The sequence below is a fragment of the Mus musculus genome, chromosome 1, assembly GCF_000001635.26.
Source record: "Mus musculus strain C57BL/6J chromosome 1, GRCm38.p6 C57BL/6J".
Classification (NCBI taxonomy): Eukaryota; Metazoa; Chordata; class Mammalia; order Rodentia; family Muridae; genus Mus; species Mus musculus.
This window is the reverse complement of record NC_000067.6, coordinates 171,553,526-171,572,006: the sequence shown is the minus strand read 5'-3', so window position 1 is coordinate 171,572,006 and position 18,481 is coordinate 171,553,526. Positions and strand designations below refer to the sequence as shown.

The following is an 18,481-nucleotide window of genomic DNA, read 5'->3' as shown; positions in this document are numbered from 1 at the left end:
TTCCCCTCATATACTCCTCACTTGATCTCTTTGCTCTCTCCTTTCTCTTACCCCAGTCTTTTATTGATACTCCAAAAGCAGGTTTCTAAAAAAAAGCAGGTTTTAAAAAAAGACATTGTATAATCACTATCAAATCAAATTCAAAAGAATAACCACGTCCCACAAAGAATCAAGAATTACAATTGTTTACCAAAGTTTCAAGCTTCCCTGCTCCTAGGCCTGTAGCCAAAATAATAGTAATTGCAAACTTAGCATTATTTAAGCTTTAATTTATCTTACTTCAGAGCTCAGAGCTCTGAGACCAGCTACTTGCATTTTCTTGTGAAGCTCTAATGATAAATGACATGGGCAAAGCTGCCAGGCAGTGGCCAGAAAGAATCAAGTTAACCCTTAACTCAGTAGTTCCCTTAGCTTTCTGCTTCTACACATTGCACACAATGACTCTCCTAAGAGTCCCAGTGTTTTGAATTAATTTTACTAATATAACATTTTACATATTCTATACTTGCTTATCGAGGAACCACTCTCAAATGTTAGGCAAAACTTATTTCATAACTATAATGATTGTTTTCCTTTCTTGGGGTCCCAATGTTGGCTCTATTTCATTTTCTAACAATGTCTTCAAACTTTCTTTGCAAGTCAAGCATTAATCTGGAATGACCATTGTGCAGTTATTGCAATGTTTCCAAGATGAGAACACACAGCATGAACCTGGACCATTAGAACTGGGCTGTGCTGTGCCCCATGCCTCAATTTTTAATTGTTTAAGAATCATTACATCAAGGAACATGTAGTTTCACAGAATTCATCAGAGAAGAAGGAGAAGTAAATAAGAAAGTCAGATAGAATAGAATAATTTTGCACACCAAGGCCAACTGAAAAAAAGTCATGCACAAATGAAATCTATACAGCCTTTGTCCAGGGCTAAGGTTAGGAGAAGTGCGAACAACTGTTTTGTTGTTGTTGTTGTTTTGTTTTGTTTTGTTTTTTACAAAGAGCTTCTGTGGGCTACTGAGATGTCTCCATCCCGGCCTACTGCAGGCAGTCCTTTATTTCAGATGGCAGGTCCCCTGGAGGATGTGTCTCCTGCTTCTCAGGGTCCCAGACACCATCCTTGTCTACAAGGACCTGCCATGGACTTCTGAGATGTCTCCATCCCAGCCTTCTGCAGGCAGTCCCTGTCACTGTATGCTGTCCCCAGCACAGAGATGGATGTTAAGCATCTTTATCTTTTCCACATTATGTGTATGAGGGGGTAGGGGCACACTCAGGCTGCAGCACACATATGGAAGCCAAAGAAGAACTTTCAGAATTTGAATCTCTCTCTCGCGCGCGCCCCCAACTCGCCAGCAAGAACGACGCTGCTACAGGATCCTTCTGCACACGTTTATTCAGTCCTATTTCTTCTTTCTCTATATCTCCCTTGTTTATATCTCCCCTGTTTATATCTTCCTTGTTTATATCTCCCCTGTTTGTATCTCTCCCTCGTTTATATCTCCCAATAATAACAATCCTCTCTCGAATAATAATCCTCCCTCTAACCCGGGCCTCTCACTCTTATATACTCTCAGTTCCCATCCACGCACAGCAGGCCACACCACTTCACCAGGCAAGCAGCTTCAGCTAATCAGGGCAGCAGGGGCAAATCTCCACCAAATTGGATTCACCTGAATCCTGGTACACCTGCGCAGCACCCAAGATGTTTGTGTCTTATATGAGGAAGTCAGGTGCAAGTCATATGACTTAGCTGCAGTCTCTGGCGCCTTTGGGACTGCCGCCACACCTGCTCCCCACATCTCTCCTTTCATCTTTTTGAGGCAGGGTTTCTCTTGTCCTGTCTCCTGCTCTATGGACTCCAGGCTAGCCTGTGAGCTTCTTCTGTAAGGTGATTCTCCTGTCTCTGCCTCCCATTTCCCCTCAGGAGTGCTAGTATTACGGATGCTAGCTACCACATTGGTTTTTGTGTATGTTCCAGGGATCAAACTTGGGTTGTTAGAATTGTGCAGCAAGTGTTTTGACCTACTGAGCCAGCCTGCTGGCCCTCTGCAGACAGGATCTCTCACTGAACCTGAACCTCATTGGTTGATCTAGGCTGGCTTTTTAATGGGTTCTGGGGACTTGAACTCAGGTGTTCTTGCTTTCAGATCAAGTGCTATTACTATCCACTAAGCCATTTACCCAGACACTTCCTTTTGGATTTTGAGATGGGGTCTCACTAAATAGCCCAGGCTGGCTGTGAACTCACTATCCTACTGAGTATCTGGAATGACAGACTTGTTCCTCCATGCTCAGTTCCTAGAGGATAATTTTATAACCACCTCGTTAATGGTGTGACTCACTCCATTGTAATTTGGCTGTCAAGCCCACCCCCCCCCCATGTTCATATTCTGTAGGATTGGTCCTCAGCTGATAACATCATTGAGAGGTAGTTAGCTCATGGACCTCATCAATCAACTACACAAAGATGGGGCTTGGTCAGTGGGTCACTATGGACACATCTCCCAAGGCAACGTCTTTCCCATTCCTGACTGTGTCTCTCAGCTGCCCAGCTGCTAGAAGGTGAGCACCTTTGTTTTGTTAGATCTTCCCACCATGACACCCCACAGTCCACAGCACAGGAGTAAGCCAACCATTGACTAAGACCTCTGAAATAAGGCTGGAGACATTACCTAGCATGCACGAGGCCCTAGATTCATCCTCAACACTGCTTAATGCCAGGAATCAGTGGCATACAACAGTACTCTCAGCACTCAGAAGGGAGAGGCAGAAGAATCAGAAATTTAAGGCCATCCTCAGCTACATGGCAAATCAGACGCCAGCCTGGGCTACATGAGATCTCACCTCAAAACAAAAGGGCAAATAAAAACTCTTAAATAAGCTGAATATAAATTTATCCCATTTTAAATTTGTTCCTCCAGGTATTTGTCACAGTGGCAAAAAAGTCTGACTCGCAGGACACTGAGGGAAGCATGCATGGCCAGCAGTGATGGCCAGAAATCCTGAACCGTCAGACCCAGTAAAAACAATGCTGAAACGCATAGCTTGTCTTGGGCTCTAAAATAGAGCTGGACTCACAGTCCTCTCAAAACACTTAGTGCATTGCACTGTGGGCAGTGCTCACTAAGGCTTATTGTTTACTGTTGTTTTAGGAACCAGAAGGTCTCTGCAAGACTACTCTCTAAAATGTTAAAGCTGGGCCTTCCAGGTATGTCCGCACTTCCCTGCCTAGGGATCAAGATGTGAGTTAATTAACATGGTGGTGGTAGACTATAACATAGTGATGGTAGACTGTAACATAGTAGCAGACTTTAGATAGCTACCTCAGGCAACCCAGAGCAGTAATTGACGCCCTTAGGTAAGGAAGCCATGTGGTGCCACCCAGAGGCTGTAGACAATAAGAAAGATAATCTTGCCTTAAAGAGACTGCAGTGTGCAGGAGCAGGGGGTCAGAGAGTGAGGTAAGAGAGAGAGAGAGATGGTTACACACAGGGTTCTTAACAATGTAGCACAATAAGAAGAAAGGCAGTGTGAGGAGAACAAGATGGTGGCTAAGTAAGATCCTCCAGGATCTTCCCACACCTAATTACCTTGATAAAACGTAAGAAGATCTAGCGGGGACCACAGTGCCCAACCATAACAAAATACAAATATGGGAAGAAACTGTCCATGCCTCATGCACCCCAACTCCAACCAGTCCAGTGTAAGGCGTGATGTCACCACTTTGGGAGTGTGAATGAGTTAAATTCGAGCTTTAGGCTTGAAACCATGTACCAGGCCTGATGTGGTGAAACCCACATGCAACTCCTACCACCAACCCAATACCCACAGACTGAGTTACCAGACAACATTAGCACAAGAGGCTGAATGGTCCACCTCTCTCTTGTAACTTAGGGTCACAGGGCAGGAACTAAGACTCCAATAACTGGAGGAGGCAGTAGGCTTGTCATAGAGCTCAGTGACAGGACTGTCATAGTAATGCCAGACCCGAGGAGAAACTGCACCTTCAGGACAAAGCACACACAAACAGACTCTGCATCAGATGAATGAGCCAGATGTGTGTCTTAGCCCACATCACCTCCAGATGTGGCATGGTCCTCACGAATCCCTGAAGCTGTGAAACTCAAGCATGACCCAGGTTAGCTCTCATATGACCCAGGTTAGCTCTCACAGACTGACACAAGGTTTCAAAGGCTTTGCCAGTTTCTCCTGGGTCTTACACATGGCCAGCTCACATCAAGCAATACACATTCACTAAGAACTTGACTCAGTCGGGACTTCACTGGCTCCCCACACTCTGACCCTACATAAAATGTGGATCCCAGTACGAAGGAGGTTGTGACTGGAGGATCAGAAATTCAAGGTCACCCTTGGTTACATAACAAGTTTGAGGCCAGCCTCAGACACATGAGATCTTGTCAGAGAGAGAGAGAGAGAGAGAGACAGATGAAAGGAAGGGAGGAAGGAAGAATATGAGGAAGAGACAGAGAGAGGGGGAGGAAGGGAGGGAGGGAGGGAGGGGGCGAGAGGGGAGAGAGACAGAGTGAGAGAGACAGAGGGGGGGGGAATAAAGGAAACACACCTTATAGCTAAGGACATGCATTACCTGGAAAATGAAAGATTAGAACAAAATTTTTCATGAAAATGGAATCAAGAAGAGAGTAATCACCTTTCTATCAAAAAACAAGCTTTAAGTATTTACCAAAAAAAAAAAAAATCTAGGTATAAATAGATCTAAAGAAGTGAAAGACTTCCATAAGGAAATCTACAAAATGTAATGGAAGACGTTGGAAAGAACAAAGGAATAGATAGACATACCACATGCTTGGATTTGAAGAACGATTAAAAGCCATATCAAAATATCAATGATATTCTCCACAGAAATAGAAAGAAAACTATGCGAATGCATACATAATCTACATGCGGGTCTGGGCATATGAATGTAGTTATGCCGAGAAACCAGAAGGGGGCGGCAAATTCCCTCTTTATGCTGGGCGTTACTCTAGAAAAGGGTTTCCTGACTTCAGCCCTAAATATTAAGGGCCCAAGAATACCTGGGTATTGGGATAGAGTTTGTGCTATGCATCACTTAGCAGCATCCCTGGCGTCTGCCCACTAGATGCAAGTGGTACCCTAGCCTCAGTCATGACAAACAAAAATGTCTTCAGACCTTGACAAATGTCCCCTGAGGAAAAACTGTCCTCATTGAGAAGCACAATTCTGGGCACTGCGGTGTACCATGAGGAAGAGCGTCAAGACCCCATCCCCACCCCACCCCACTCCCGTAAAGCTCACATTCCGGTTGGAGTGCATGCCGTAAACAAGCAGAAAAATAAAACAAGACTTCTCAGAGAAGCCTGAGTGCCATGATTTTATATTTAAAAATTTTTTTTCTTTAAAGCATTTTAATTTGAAAGGTGACAGCAGAGCATCTGAGGATTTCTTTAGATTGAGAAAACCTCCGTGCTATCATGCGCCTGAGTGAGAAAGCTCTGTAGCCAAGGCAGAGGCTATCAGAAGAGAATTTCAAGGACATGAATCAACTAGTTCAAACCCTCTCCAGTAAAGAACCCAAGCAGAGGGCACGAAACTATTGCAGACTTTTTTTTTTCAACCTTGGGAATTAAACCCCAGTCCTCATGTCGGGGGTGGGGGTGGGGGCAAGCTCTCCTCCCCTATGTAGAACATCAGAGATAAAAGAGCCAGGACTAGGGAGAGACATCTGGTCGTGGGATTGGCAGCATTGGTAAAGAAATAGACACGGGTCTTAAAGCTTCAACTCCTAGAAATGTGGCAATACCCTGTAAACTATGGAAGGAAGAGGGCAAGGAAGCAGATAACACTGTAGAGACAATCTAAGTGAGTGGGTTGGAGGAGAGCTTTTGATTGGCTGATCCACAGGAAGTTAGATGTGTTCCTCTCAGATAACAGGTGGTGACGGGGAAGATCTGAGGCACCAGGGCTGATAATCGATCAGCAGTACCAGCTACAGGAAGAGTCAAGAGTAAGGTCCAGTCAAATAGAAGTTGTGTCAATGACATGTAATTCATCAGCCTTGTGCTGAGCTGAAAGCTCTGGGGGCCAAACTCCATCCCACACAAGGCTGAGATGATAGATGGATCCTGGGTATTTCACAGGAAAAGATGGCATGAGCAGCCAGCAGTGCCAAATCTAAAGACTCTGACAAAAGACCCAGACAGCTTGTCACAGAATCAAACTCTACGGAGCACGGCAGGATTTCAGATAAGGAAAGGAATTCTGATGAAGGAAAGGGGTGCGATTAACACAGAAGGATACAAGAGGAGTGACTGGAAGGCAGGACCACCCAGCACTGTTGGCTGGTGCACGGATGCATCTTACTTGCTCAAAGGCAAGGTTGGAAGTTCAGCCACTGTGCCATTCAATGAGGATGCCTGGGTTGCTCAGTGCTGGCTGGTATGATTGTCTCCCTATACCTGTAGGTAGTGTTTTTATCATTTTTATTTTTAAGAATGGAGTTATCAGGAGCATTGGGTCATGGTTTCCTTAGGGTTACTATTGCTGTGACATAACACCATGCCCAAAAGCAGAGGGAAAGGTGTATTTCACTCCACAGTTCCTTAATAATAGTCCATTATCAAAAGCACTGAGGGCAGGAGCTCAAGCAGTACTGGAACCTAAACACAGGAGCTGGCGCAGAGACCATAAAGGGGTGTTGCTTACTGGCTTGCTCCAAAGGGCCTGTCCAGCCTGCTTTCTTATAGAACCAAGGACCACCAGCCCAGGGATGGTGCCAACTCACAATGAGCTGGAAACTCTGGGATCCATCACTAGTTAAGACAGTGCCTGACAAGCTTGCCTACAGCTGGATCTCATGGAGGCAGTTTCCCAATCGGGACTCCCTCTTCTCTCATGACTCTAGGTTGTGTCAAGTTGACCTAAAAGTAGCTATTATAACTGACCCCTTGTCAACCTTATACGTAAGCACATTACTTTTCAATTAGAGTCGTTCTCATTCATTCCCAGGATGGCATATTAATATTAGTATCACAATAATTAGTATTACAATATTAGTATCATAATAACTCTAAAGATCCCACCGTCCTTACAAATTCAAATATGTTAAAAGTTCACTCTCTTTAAAATATTCAATCTCTGCAATAATCCAAAATCTCTTTTAAAGGTTTCACCTTTCAGCTGTGTGCTCCTAAAAAAATTGAAATAAAGTTAAATATTTTCTTCAAAACTGAAGAATCTGGGCACAGTCACAATCTGAATAAGCAAAGACAAACTCCAACAGTGTAGATAACTAAACGTACAGTTATCTGGATCCACTCACGATCTTCTGGGTTCTTCCAAGGGGCTTGGTCACTTCTCCAGCTCCGCCCTCTGCAGCACACACAGCTTGATTTCTAGGCTCTGGCAGGCTCCACTCCACTACTATAGCTGTTCCTGCTGATCACCCCATGGCACTGCCATCTCCAAAACTCCTGGTGTCTCTTGCTACAACTGAGCTGCGCTTTCACCAATAGCCTCTAGGGGCTCACCAATAGCCTCTAGGGGGCTCTCTTCAGGGACTCCAGCCCTGCCACACAGTGCTGAGCCTCCATAGCTCTGTCATAGCCCTTCATGCCTTCAAAAACCAGTACCACCTGGTGACTCCTAGGCTACCAAGCTTGGTTACCAGAACAAAGTACAACCTCTGCTGCTTCAGCTGGTACAGGTCGGGACATAAAGGTATAATGATGTTGGCGCACAAGAAGACTGTGCCTTCCTCTGCACCAGGGTATTAGAAGTGTCTGCTCAGAGCAAGTGGTTAGATGCTGCCATTAGAAGAAAACCTCAGAATCAGCCTAGTAGATGGAGAAAAGAGAGGGCGTTACAGGCAAAGCAACAGCACGGACCGGGTGCCAACACTGGTCTAGGAAGAATTTTAGCAAAGCTTTCTCCAACATGTTTAGAAAGTGGAGTAGTAAACATGAGTTTAATTTTTAGGTATCTGAAAAAACTGTGAGAGGTAGCACAAATATCTAAGGATGATAATCTAAAAATATACACACAGTACAATAAATAATAATAAGTAGAGCACTGTGTAACCAACAGCAGATCAGAGACCCACAGAGAACACAGTTCTCTGCTATCACACAACTAAATACTGACAATACAGAAGAAGCAGTATCCTTAACTACACTGTTAGTTCTTCAAAGTCAAGAGTGGGGCCAGGTGGTGATGGCTCACATCTTATTAATCCCAGCAGTTGGGAGAAAGAAGCAGGTAGATCGTTGAGTTCAAGGCCAGCCTGGTCTACAGAGTGAGTTTCCAGGACAACCATGGCTACACAGAGAAACTGTCTCAAAAACAATCAAACAAATAAACAAACAAAAAGAACAGAAAATAAAACAAAATTTTAATAACTAAACAAAGTGTGGGATCTGTAACCCTCATTGCTGCTACACTGTACCAAGGGCACTTACTAAATTATACCGCTATATTTTATTTCCAGGTAAATAAAGTGAATGAGTTTATATACCTAATATGGCTTTGTCTATAAATAAAAGAAGGCTAAGGGGGCTAGCCAGATCACTCAGAAGATAAAGGTGTAAGCTGCCAAGGCTACAGCCTGAGTTCAACGACCTGGACCCAGGAAGGAAATAACCAACTCTCAAAGATTGACTTCTAACCTCTACTTGAGCACCATGGCTCAGGAACACACACACACACACACACACACACACTAAAGTAATTAATTAAAATATATTTTAAAAAAAAAAGAGGAACTAGGCTGAGGATGTAGCTCAGTTAGCAGAGTGTTTGCACCGAAGCCCTGGGTTGGACTCCCAGCATCACATAACACAGGCATGGTGGCTCACATTAATAATCCCAGTACTTAAGAGTTGAAGGTAAGAGGATCAGAAGTTCAAAGCCATCCTCAGACACATAGCAAGTCTGAGATCAGCCTGGGCTGGTGAGACCCTGTCTAAAGGGTGGGAAGGTTAGGCAACCCCACAGATATCTTGACAGGTGTTGGTTTGGCTTTTTTCAGATGGGAGAAAACTAAGAGTGGGAAGTAGGACTGGCCCAAACCAGAACAATGGGAGGCAGGAACCATTCTCTCCATGTGACTGTGTGCAGGAACAGACAAGGTGGGAGACACTGGGAATTGTGGGTAGGATAGAAAAAAATCCCTAACCAGGCTTCCATTTTGTGAAAGGTTTTGAGCCATCAGCAGCTGAACAGCAACCTTGGAAAGATGATTACCGTTTACTATCACCTATGGGATGATAAAGTCACTACAGACCAGGACAAAGAAGGCAGAGGGACTTGGGCCCAGGTCCCATCAATAGCTAAGAAGCTATTCACAATTGATAGCTACCAGGAAAGGGTATGTTAACCACATCCCAGAATAGGACCAGTGTTCAAGAGTAGCCGACCAACACTGTGTGTGTGTGTGTGTGTGTGTGTGTGTGTGTGTGTGTGTGTGTGTGTGTGTTGTTATTGTTGTTTTCTCGAGAGAGAGGGTATGTTGGCAAGTACAGGAGACTCTGGGAGGAGGTGGGAAAGAAGAAAGAACTTGATCAAAGTATATTGTATGAAATTCTCAAAGAATAAATTAATAAATAAATAACTTCAAAGGGAGAAAAGAACTCAGCTGAGCTCAGAGGCTGTGAATCTTTCTGTGCCTGCTTTCTGCTGGGTTTTCTCCTCCAGGTCTCCACATTGAGTTGGTGCGCACTTCCTGCAGGAGCCTAACAGGGGCATCTGAGCAGAAGACAGGAACTGTGAGAGACAGAAAACCCTCCCATCCCAGGGAGGTAGACATTTTAAGGGAGCTTTTTAAAATGCTAATATGAAGAGATAATGAGAGAAAGGAAGAATAACTTCTCAAGTTCTTACATGCTCCCAGTGAGAAAGGGAACAAGGCAAAGAGTATACAGATGATTTGCAGTTCAGAAGGGAGTGGCCACAGCCAGTTCCGGCGGTCAGGGACTCCACAGCCAAGGCAGTTGCTGCTGCTCACAGCCTTGGGGGCTCTTTTCCGGTGGTTTAGACAGGATGAGGTAAAATATTAAGTCTATAGAAGAAGAACGGGGGGGGGCAATTTGATGGACTCTACTGCAGTTTCGGTGGGGGGGCGGGGAATGAGGACAGTTGATGAACTCCAGTACAGCTTGGCAGGGTGCTGGGTGTGCACCAAGGAGAAAGAATGGTCAATGGGTATGACTGACTCACTTAGCAGGGGGTCACCCGTGCTCCCACACCACAGCCAAGATTCAGCCCAGCTTTTTCCAACCAAGACTTACAGCTCACCGGAAGCTGGGAGGCCTGAGTCCGGCGGGGGGGGGGGGGGGAGGCTCCGGGGGGGGGGGAAGGGGAAAGTCTCAGATGGCTGAAGCTTGGGGTGGAGCAGGGGTGGGAGCAGGGGTATAATCCCACCAGCCTGCAAAAGAATGTTGAGGTTTTTTTCTCAGTTGGGCTTGTGCAAAAAGGTTTGGGAGTGCGGGGGGTGGGGGGTGGACAACAGATTAGGTCAATGCTGAGAAAGGAATAGAGCCTTGTGAGCTCTTGGCATGACCAGCTAAGGCAAACTCACAAAATAATGAGTATCCTGCAGAAGCCACAGCCCACTTCCTCATTAGCTCTGTCCTGACTGACCACAGCCTCTTCTGTCTGCAGGCAAGCTGATTGTCTCTGTCTGTCAAAACTGGCCTGGCTGTGTCCCTTCCCATTCCCAGTCCACTCAGGTATTTGCTTTCTCCAAGACAACTTCAGTACTATGCCTCTCACTCTAACTCCTGGTTTTCTTGCTTTTCTTCAGGCTATTTCTGTGCCTGGATTGGTTCACTTTCTTCGTTTTTCTGAGCTCTTACCACACCAAGACAGTCCCCTGTCTCCCCTCCTAGAAGAATCCTCTCAGATTCCCTTTCAATGCACCCTGACTGACAGTGCCAGGGCCTCTTCTGCCTTCCCTTGGAGTTGGCATTGTACACACCTATTTTCCTGACTGGAAGATTTTCATGGGTATAATCTGGGTGTGGGATGTAGTTTAGTTAGTAGGGCCCTTGCCTCCCATGACCAAAGCTCGGTCTTATACGACAGCCTAGAATATGAGAGATTCTATCTTTAAAAACAAAAAATTGACCTCAGCTCAACTGTTTCCTTGCTAAATTTTGCCTAGTTCTCATAATATAGAAAAGTCATTGTAAATATGATAATTAATTCATGACTGGCTCTGCTATAGGGGTTGCATGCAAAATGTCAAAGAAGTTATCAAGCCATGGCTTTGGCCTTTTGCTTTGTGGGCTCTACATCATTGCAATTTCATTTCCTGTTCACAGGCACACAGAACAAAATGCCAGTTGCCTTGTGACAACTTGAAATCCCATGTACTAGATGGCTCAAACATTCCTGAAACAGTTTGACAACACCCACTAAGAATATAGACACTTAGACCCCATGATGTGACCTTGAAGGTGTATTGCTGTGTGACAGAAAGGCTCATGGCACTACTGTAAAACCATTTTAAAGATCAGGTGCTCACCCTCAAGAGAGTGAGCAGAGGATGGTGTAAGCCTGGGATGGAGTTGTCTTATCTCACCCAGATGCATGGCATGCAGGGACTGGAAACTCCCATCAAAGAGATAAGATACATAGACAAACGTCATAGAAGTGTCAAGTAAAAGAAGTCAGGAACCCATACCATGGGATGCCACGTACATCCAGGCAAAACTAATCTGTGAGATTTGGAGTGAGAATATTGCTTATGTTTATGGGAAAGACAGTAGACAATGAGTGGACATAAACGCACGATTGTCCCAAAGTCATCAGAAAAGTGACTCACTGACACGTACACTGATATGCAGATATCACACTTTAGTAAGAAAGGTTTGTCATCATCATCTGGCTGCCCCTGGGGTGACTTCTACTGAACCAGAGTCTCTTTGAGTCCTGAGCCAAAATCTCTTCCTCAGGAAGAGATTCCTCCATTCATGCCTCATTTGAGAGGAGGTAAGGTGACCAGAAGCTGAATGCAAATGAGTTGGGCCTGCTAGAGGGACTCCCGGGGTCCCCTCCAGCACAGTGACAACTAGAAAACAGTCCCTGAGAAATGCAAGGCTCAACCCAACCCACCCAAAGTGGAGCAGTCTCTGTGCTGACTCGTGAGACCCTGCCTGTCCTACCTTCTTTTCTCTACCTTACCTCACCCAGACCCAAAGCATCCAGGGACTCCTCACAACTCCCAGACCATCCTTTTCTTCAGAATGGACACGAATTCTGTGGGGAAGGTGACAATGACAAGGTGGTGTTTGTGTGAAACTGTGTCGGAATGAAGGAAAAAGCTATGGCTGGTGATGAATCCACTCCCAGAGCGAGAAAAGGGAAAGCTAATGCACACATTGCTCCAGAGAAGGCTTGTACACACATCGCTCCAGTTTTCCACAGTTTTCATACAGACTAAACTCCACCCACTTTACAATAGCCCTAAGGACCTGGACCACCTTCTCTAACCTCTCCTCTGGCTTTCTGTGTTCCAGGTGACTATCGAAATGGCATAATCAGAGGCTCTAACTTCTGATCTCCCTCACACACTCAGGCACCCATGGGTGTATGCCAGGCCCCATCCCACACCAACACAAAAATCCTTACCTTGGCCCTGATGAGCCCTGAGGAGCAGAAAGGTTGTGAACAGGACAGCTTGCCCCAACATCACCACAGGACAGAGCAGACTACGGGGGCCCTGTCTTCTCCAGGTGCTCAGATGTCAATAGGCTCGCAGCTAACTGTCAGCAGGACACAGCAGAACTACCTCACTGCCTGTCCAGCCACAATTTCCTCAACTGAAGGCTGTTCACTTCTGCTGTGCACTGACAAGGCTACCGAGAAAGCCTCAGTCCCTCCACGTGGGTTCCCACAAGCTAAGATGCCTCCAGTGGGTGGGTACTCAGAGTGCACAGTGACTCACAAAAAACCAGTTGCAAAATCCCAGCCCTTGGTCCTCCTCAGCCTGGTGCTGAATTCTTAGTGGCTCCCACAGGGTGGGAAAGAAAACCAACAGTCATTATTCCAGGCTGCCCCAAACCAGCATACACCGTGGAAGCAGAAGTCTGAAGGAACTTAGGGGTAGGGTGGCCTGAGAAGAAGAACCCTGAGTAAGTAGGTACTAACGTGGAAGAGGAAGAGCATATGGGGTGATTAAGGAAGAGACATAACATTTAGACTTGCTGGGAAAAATCTCATGAGCCCAGGAAGTCTGATCTCAAATGTTCAACATATGCAAACTGTGTTCCTCCTTTCACCCCTCCACAACCAAAGGATGTGAAACGCTTTGTGGTGCTCACCCCCTTCCGTGGCTGGATTCATCCTGTAGAAGAGCAGGCAGCAGAGATCCTTTGAACTCCAAGGAGGGGTGGAGTCAGTGGTACCCACCCCACCCCACCCCGAACCCCACTCCCTCAGGACCCTTTACTTCAAGGCCATATCCAGAAGCCAGGCCTCTTGCTCTTTTCCTCTTCTTTTCCCCTTAGCAACAAACACGTGTGGTTCTCCCAAGCCCATCCTCTCATTCCATTCTTTGATCTGTTTCTAGCCCGACCAACACTGAGCAAGAGCGGCCTTTATAGGACAGGTGGCTGCCAGTGGTGGCAAGCAACGGATGCTCTGGACCAGACAGACAGTCAATTTGGAGTCAAAGACCTGGACTTGAACTCCAGCTCATCAACTTGCAACCTGTGTAGTGCTGACCAAATTGCTTTCTGAGTCCTCACAGTCAACAGCAGTTGGGTAAGCGAGATGGCTCAGTGGGTTAAGGTGCTCATCATCAGGCCTGCCAGCCGGAGCATAATCGCCAGAATCCTCCTGATGAAGAGGGAGGATGGACTCCACCCCTGACTTCCACACATGCCCAAGTGAACACACACACACACACACACACACACACACACACACACACACACACACACACACAAACACAAATCTATGATCTTCCCCCTGAAGGTAAGCAATACATGGAAATGGAAACTTGGCTTCCCTTCAAGATAGTTTTCAGCACCAAATTAATAGCTATCCTTGAGAGCTTGAATAGAAAGCTCTGGAATATACTGGTGTGAAAATGCCATAATAAGTGCTGGAGAGATGGCTTAAGAGCACTGACTGCTCTTCTGAAGTTCCTGAGTTCAGTTCCCAGCAACCACATAGTGGCTCACAACCATCTGTTATTGTATCTGATTACCCTCTTCTGCTGTGTCTGAAGAGAGCAATAGAGTACTCATATACATAAAATAAATAAATAAATTTAAAAAAAAGAAAAAAGAAAGTGCTATAATAAAACCCCTTACTTTGTATGGTAATCTTTTTGTTTATTTTTATTTCATTGCATTGGTGTTCTGCCTACATTTATGTCTGTGTGAAGGCATCAGATCTCCTGGCACTGAAAATTACAGACCAGCTGCCCTTGGGTGCTGGGAGTTGAACCAGGGTTCTCTGGAACAGTAGTCAGTACTCTAAATTGCTGAACAATCTCTCCAGCCCAAAGAGATTTTTGGTTTTATTTTTTATTTGTTATTGTTTTTGTTTTTAAGACAGGGTTACTTTATAACTCTGCCTGTCCTTGAATTATCTCTGTGGACTAGGCTGGCCTTGAACTCAGAGATCTGTCTATCTATGCCTTCTGAGAGCTAGGATCAAACATTCTGATTTGTTTGTTTGTTTATTATTTATTATTGACATAAAAGATCAATAAATAAATGAATCTGAATGTTTGTGCCCACCCTTCTAGTTCATATCTTAAAATGTAACCAACTGTATGGTAGTATTAGAAAGTAGAATGTTGGGCTGGAAAGATGGCTCAGTGGGTAAGAGCATTGACTGCTCTTCCAAAGGTCCTGAGTTCAAATCCCAGCAACCACATGGTGGCTCACAACCACCTATAATTAGATCTGTCACCCTCTTCTGGTGCGTCTGAAGTCAGCTACAATGTACCTACATATAATGATAATTAAATCTTAAAAAGAAGAAGAAAAAGTGGAGAGTTTGTGGAAGTGATCAGAGCTCTCCTGAATTGAATTAATGTTTTTATTTTCTAAGCAGGATCAGGAGACCCAGCAGACTCCAAAAATCCTGTCAGTGCTCATTCCTTCTCCCATGGGTGGAAGAAAAAAAAAAAAAGCCTTCCCAGAACCTGACTATGAGGGCATCCCGATCTTGGCGTGTCTAGCTTTCAGACCCATGAAAGACAAAGGTATAAGCTATGAGGTATAAGTTCGTGTATAGTGTTTGAACAACCCAAGCAGACTTCTGTGAGGTTCTACTTTTTATCCTCAGCCTGCATAGTTTTTCCCATGTCTCATCCTAAGATAGAGCCCTCAACCCCTGGAGCTCCCTCACAGTTGCCTACCAGTGTCCTTGACTTTGAGAGGTAGTGTCGATGATGTAATATAATGGACTAATTTCCTCACATGACAGACGGAAGACAAGGTCCAGCTTTTGGAAGCAATAATGAATAACAGTGAATGGAAAAGCTGCCTTTCACTGGAGGAGGAGGCAGAACATTGCCTTCAGCCAGAGTCCAGCTTGTAATACACATTGAGTAACAGGCTGGCACAGCAATATAAGCAAGACATTGTCTCCAGAAAGGAAAATTTGCTTCACTAATCCTGATCCCAAGACCAGCTCCATCCTTCCTTCCAAACATAGATGACCCACCACCTCCTGGAAACTGATCTGGAGGAAGCGCCATATGTATCCTTCTATCCTATGGTCCTGACAAGTCCTATCACATACATAGAATTGCTATTTCTTTCTATACACTGCCCTGTCCAGCCCTGAGTCTTCAACATAAATGTTCTCCTTAGCTAAACGTTTTGGAGCCTGCTTTTTCCAGGTGGTTCAACATTGCTTGGTGCAGAAGAGATGAATGAGTTCCCTAAAGAAGGCATTCTCATTCCCACGGAGACACAGTGGTGAGCGACTCCATCCTAGTCTCTTCCCTGGTGACAGTTATACCTGCTCTGCCAAGTTCTAGGATGGGAAGTTTCTAAGATCTAGCCACTTTATGATAAGGATCCAAGACCGGACAAAATTCATGTAAGCTCTGAGGCTGCTCTAACTCTATGTTTCAGCATGGGTCAATGGATGGATGGATGGATAGATGGGTGGATGGATAGATATACATACAGAGAGATAGACAGACAGAGATTCCCCAGGTCTCTGAAATCTGAGATAGAGCCTTATCCAGGGCTTTGAAAATGAGCCGCCAGCAAGAGATCAAAGGTTCCTCAAGCCCTACCTCTTGTGCCTTGGCTACTTCAGAGACTCAGTTGGTCCTAAGGAATTCCCACTCTCAGGACTACCCACCTCCAAGACACTTTGCAAACTTGGGAGCCCCAAGCCTAACTTGAAATTTGTTAATTCAGTAGAAAAACCTCAAAGAATCCATTAAAAGCTACTTCTAGCTGATTCATAGCACAAATAAGACTACAGAGAAAAATATGAAGTGAGGGAAGAAGAACATAGTGCCACGTGCAAACAATTCCAATGAACAGAGTTCTGGTCCTCAGAGAGGTAGGCAGACAGAGCCTAAGTTTCAAAACAAGGTTGCTGCACATTGTACATGTGTACAAAACTGTCCCCAAACTGATGTTAAATTCAACCAAATGTCTATCAGTAACAATATTATTTAACAATATAACTGAAGTTACTGGTTTTAAAAGTCGTTTAAGGGACTGGAGCGATGGCTCAGTAGTTAAGGGCACTGACTGCTCTTTCAGAGGTCCTGAGTTCAATTTCCAGCAACCACATGGTGGTTCACAACCATCTATAATGGGATCTAAAATGCCCTCTTCTGATGTGTCTGTAGACAGCTACAGTGTACTCATATACATAAAATAAATAAATCATTTTTTTAAAAAGGTCATTTAAAATCTACTAGAATAAATAAATTAAAAAGAAAAGAAAAAATTTACTTCTAGAAATTGTATGTGACAATATGTATGGAGTATTGTCACCAGAAAAGCTCACAAGCCTGTGGCTAGACTTTTTGTAGTTGGTCACATGCATATAGGGTCACCATGAGCAGAGCTGCCCTTACTCTTTGACCCCTTCAAAGGCTGATGTGATGCTAAGGGGACCAAGTCCTCCACAGGAAATCACTGTTGGAGCAGACTATCTGTCATAGTTCAAGGTCCTATAAATGAAGATATTCTTGGTCAACAAGATTCCAAGGCTTAGAAATTAACTCTTGAGAGCCAAGGGGAAGGGCCAAAGCCTTTTTTTGGGCAAGGTTAATCCTTTTCTGTACATCTCAAAAGAAACAATTTTTCAGGCAGTTAAAGATGAGCCTTTCAAAACGGACTCAGCTGGCTTTACAGGTATATTTGGTCAGTTTTTAAATACTTCCAGTTAGGCTTTATTTATATCGATCTGATTACTGTCCATGTTCTGCTTGAATGTCAGGATGACATCACAGTGACAGGAGGCCCAAGAGAATAAGCAACCACATCAGAGAAAGAAAGCCAGAGAACTACTCAGGAGTCAGGCCCAGCTCAGAAGTCCAATGAGACATATTGGTTTTCCATTGTTGTTGTTTGTTTGTTTTGTTTTGTATTGTTCTATGCTGGTTTTGTGGGGTTTTGGTTGTTTTGTTTTGTTTTGTTTTGCTTTGATAAAGGGTTTCATTCTATAAATTCCAGAATACATTATGTAGCGCAGCAGGCCTAAAACTCACAGTGATCCTCCTGCCTCAGCTTCCCATGTGCTGGGATTATCGGCATAAGCTACCATACTAGGTCCCTGATGATGTATTTTGATTCCTTCTGTGTGTAGTTTCCCCATATAAACTCAGAACCTCTCACTGGGCTCTTCCTCCTGCTGGCCCAATCACCTCTCAGCACACCATGAACCATGCTCCAGAAATATAAATACTTGGGGGAACACAAACAAACCACATCCACCTAGTATCATGACTAAGCTTTCAACAGGAAACTATTCTTTTTTCCTTGTTATTTCTCAACAGAGCTATAAAAGTGTTTCCGCGTGTGTGCGTGTGCGTGTGCGTGTGCGTGTGTGTGTGTGTGTACAGCTTCTGCACATTGTAAACGTTCACACTAAGACCTGAGAAAGGCTTTGCCTTCCCTCTGAGCCTCACCCAGAGAAGACTTTGCCAGTCACATGATGCTCAGATGTTGGGATCCCTGATGTTGCTGTGTCCATGGCAACAACACACATTCACTCAGGACTGAAGCAGTCCCTAGAAATTAGCCCATTGTTATTTATTTCTGCTTATGGTGACTTGTGGGGCATTGGGCTATGCACTGACAGGCTAGTCTCCAGTCTAGCTGAGGTCTGAATCCCCAGAATTGTGATAATTCACCTACGTTGCCTCGTGGTCCTGGAACTCTGGCTCCTGTCCAAGTTACAGCCCTCTCAGCCCCCACAAGAAAAGCATGGCTAGAGTCAAGTAGGCAATGTCCCAAACTTCTGACCTTCATGCTAGACTCCTCCCCAGTTACCT

The 18,481-nt window shown here is 44.8% G+C and overlaps 1 protein-coding gene and 1 long non-coding RNA gene across 4 annotated transcripts in view; one reads left to right on the top strand and one right to left on the bottom strand.

Moving 5' to 3' along the window:
• Cd244a (CD244 molecule A) overlaps nucleotides 1-13,289 on the bottom strand; it is a 26,599-nt gene extending 13,310 nt beyond the window's left edge. Inside the window, exon 1 of one of the 2 annotated variants that reach the window (XM_006496695.4) lies at nucleotides 12,622-13,289. In XM_006496695.4, the coding sequence (XP_006496758.1) occupies nucleotides 12,622-12,682 (61 nt within the window). In that variant the 5' untranslated portion in view covers nucleotides 12,683-13,289. The remainder of the gene's footprint in view (nucleotides 1-12,621) is intronic. The other variant, NM_018729.2, reaches the window with a different exon arrangement.
• Nucleotides 9,934-18,481, top strand: Gm35200. Of its 2 annotated transcripts, XR_373705.3 has the most exons (5): nucleotides 9,934-10,034; nucleotides 10,651-10,718; nucleotides 13,562-15,711; nucleotides 15,840-16,056; nucleotides 17,425-18,481. It is a non-coding gene; the product is annotated as a predicted gene, 35200 (long non-coding RNA). The 2 variants fall into 2 exon arrangements; XR_003948771.1 differs by having other exon boundaries at nucleotides 13,562-16,056.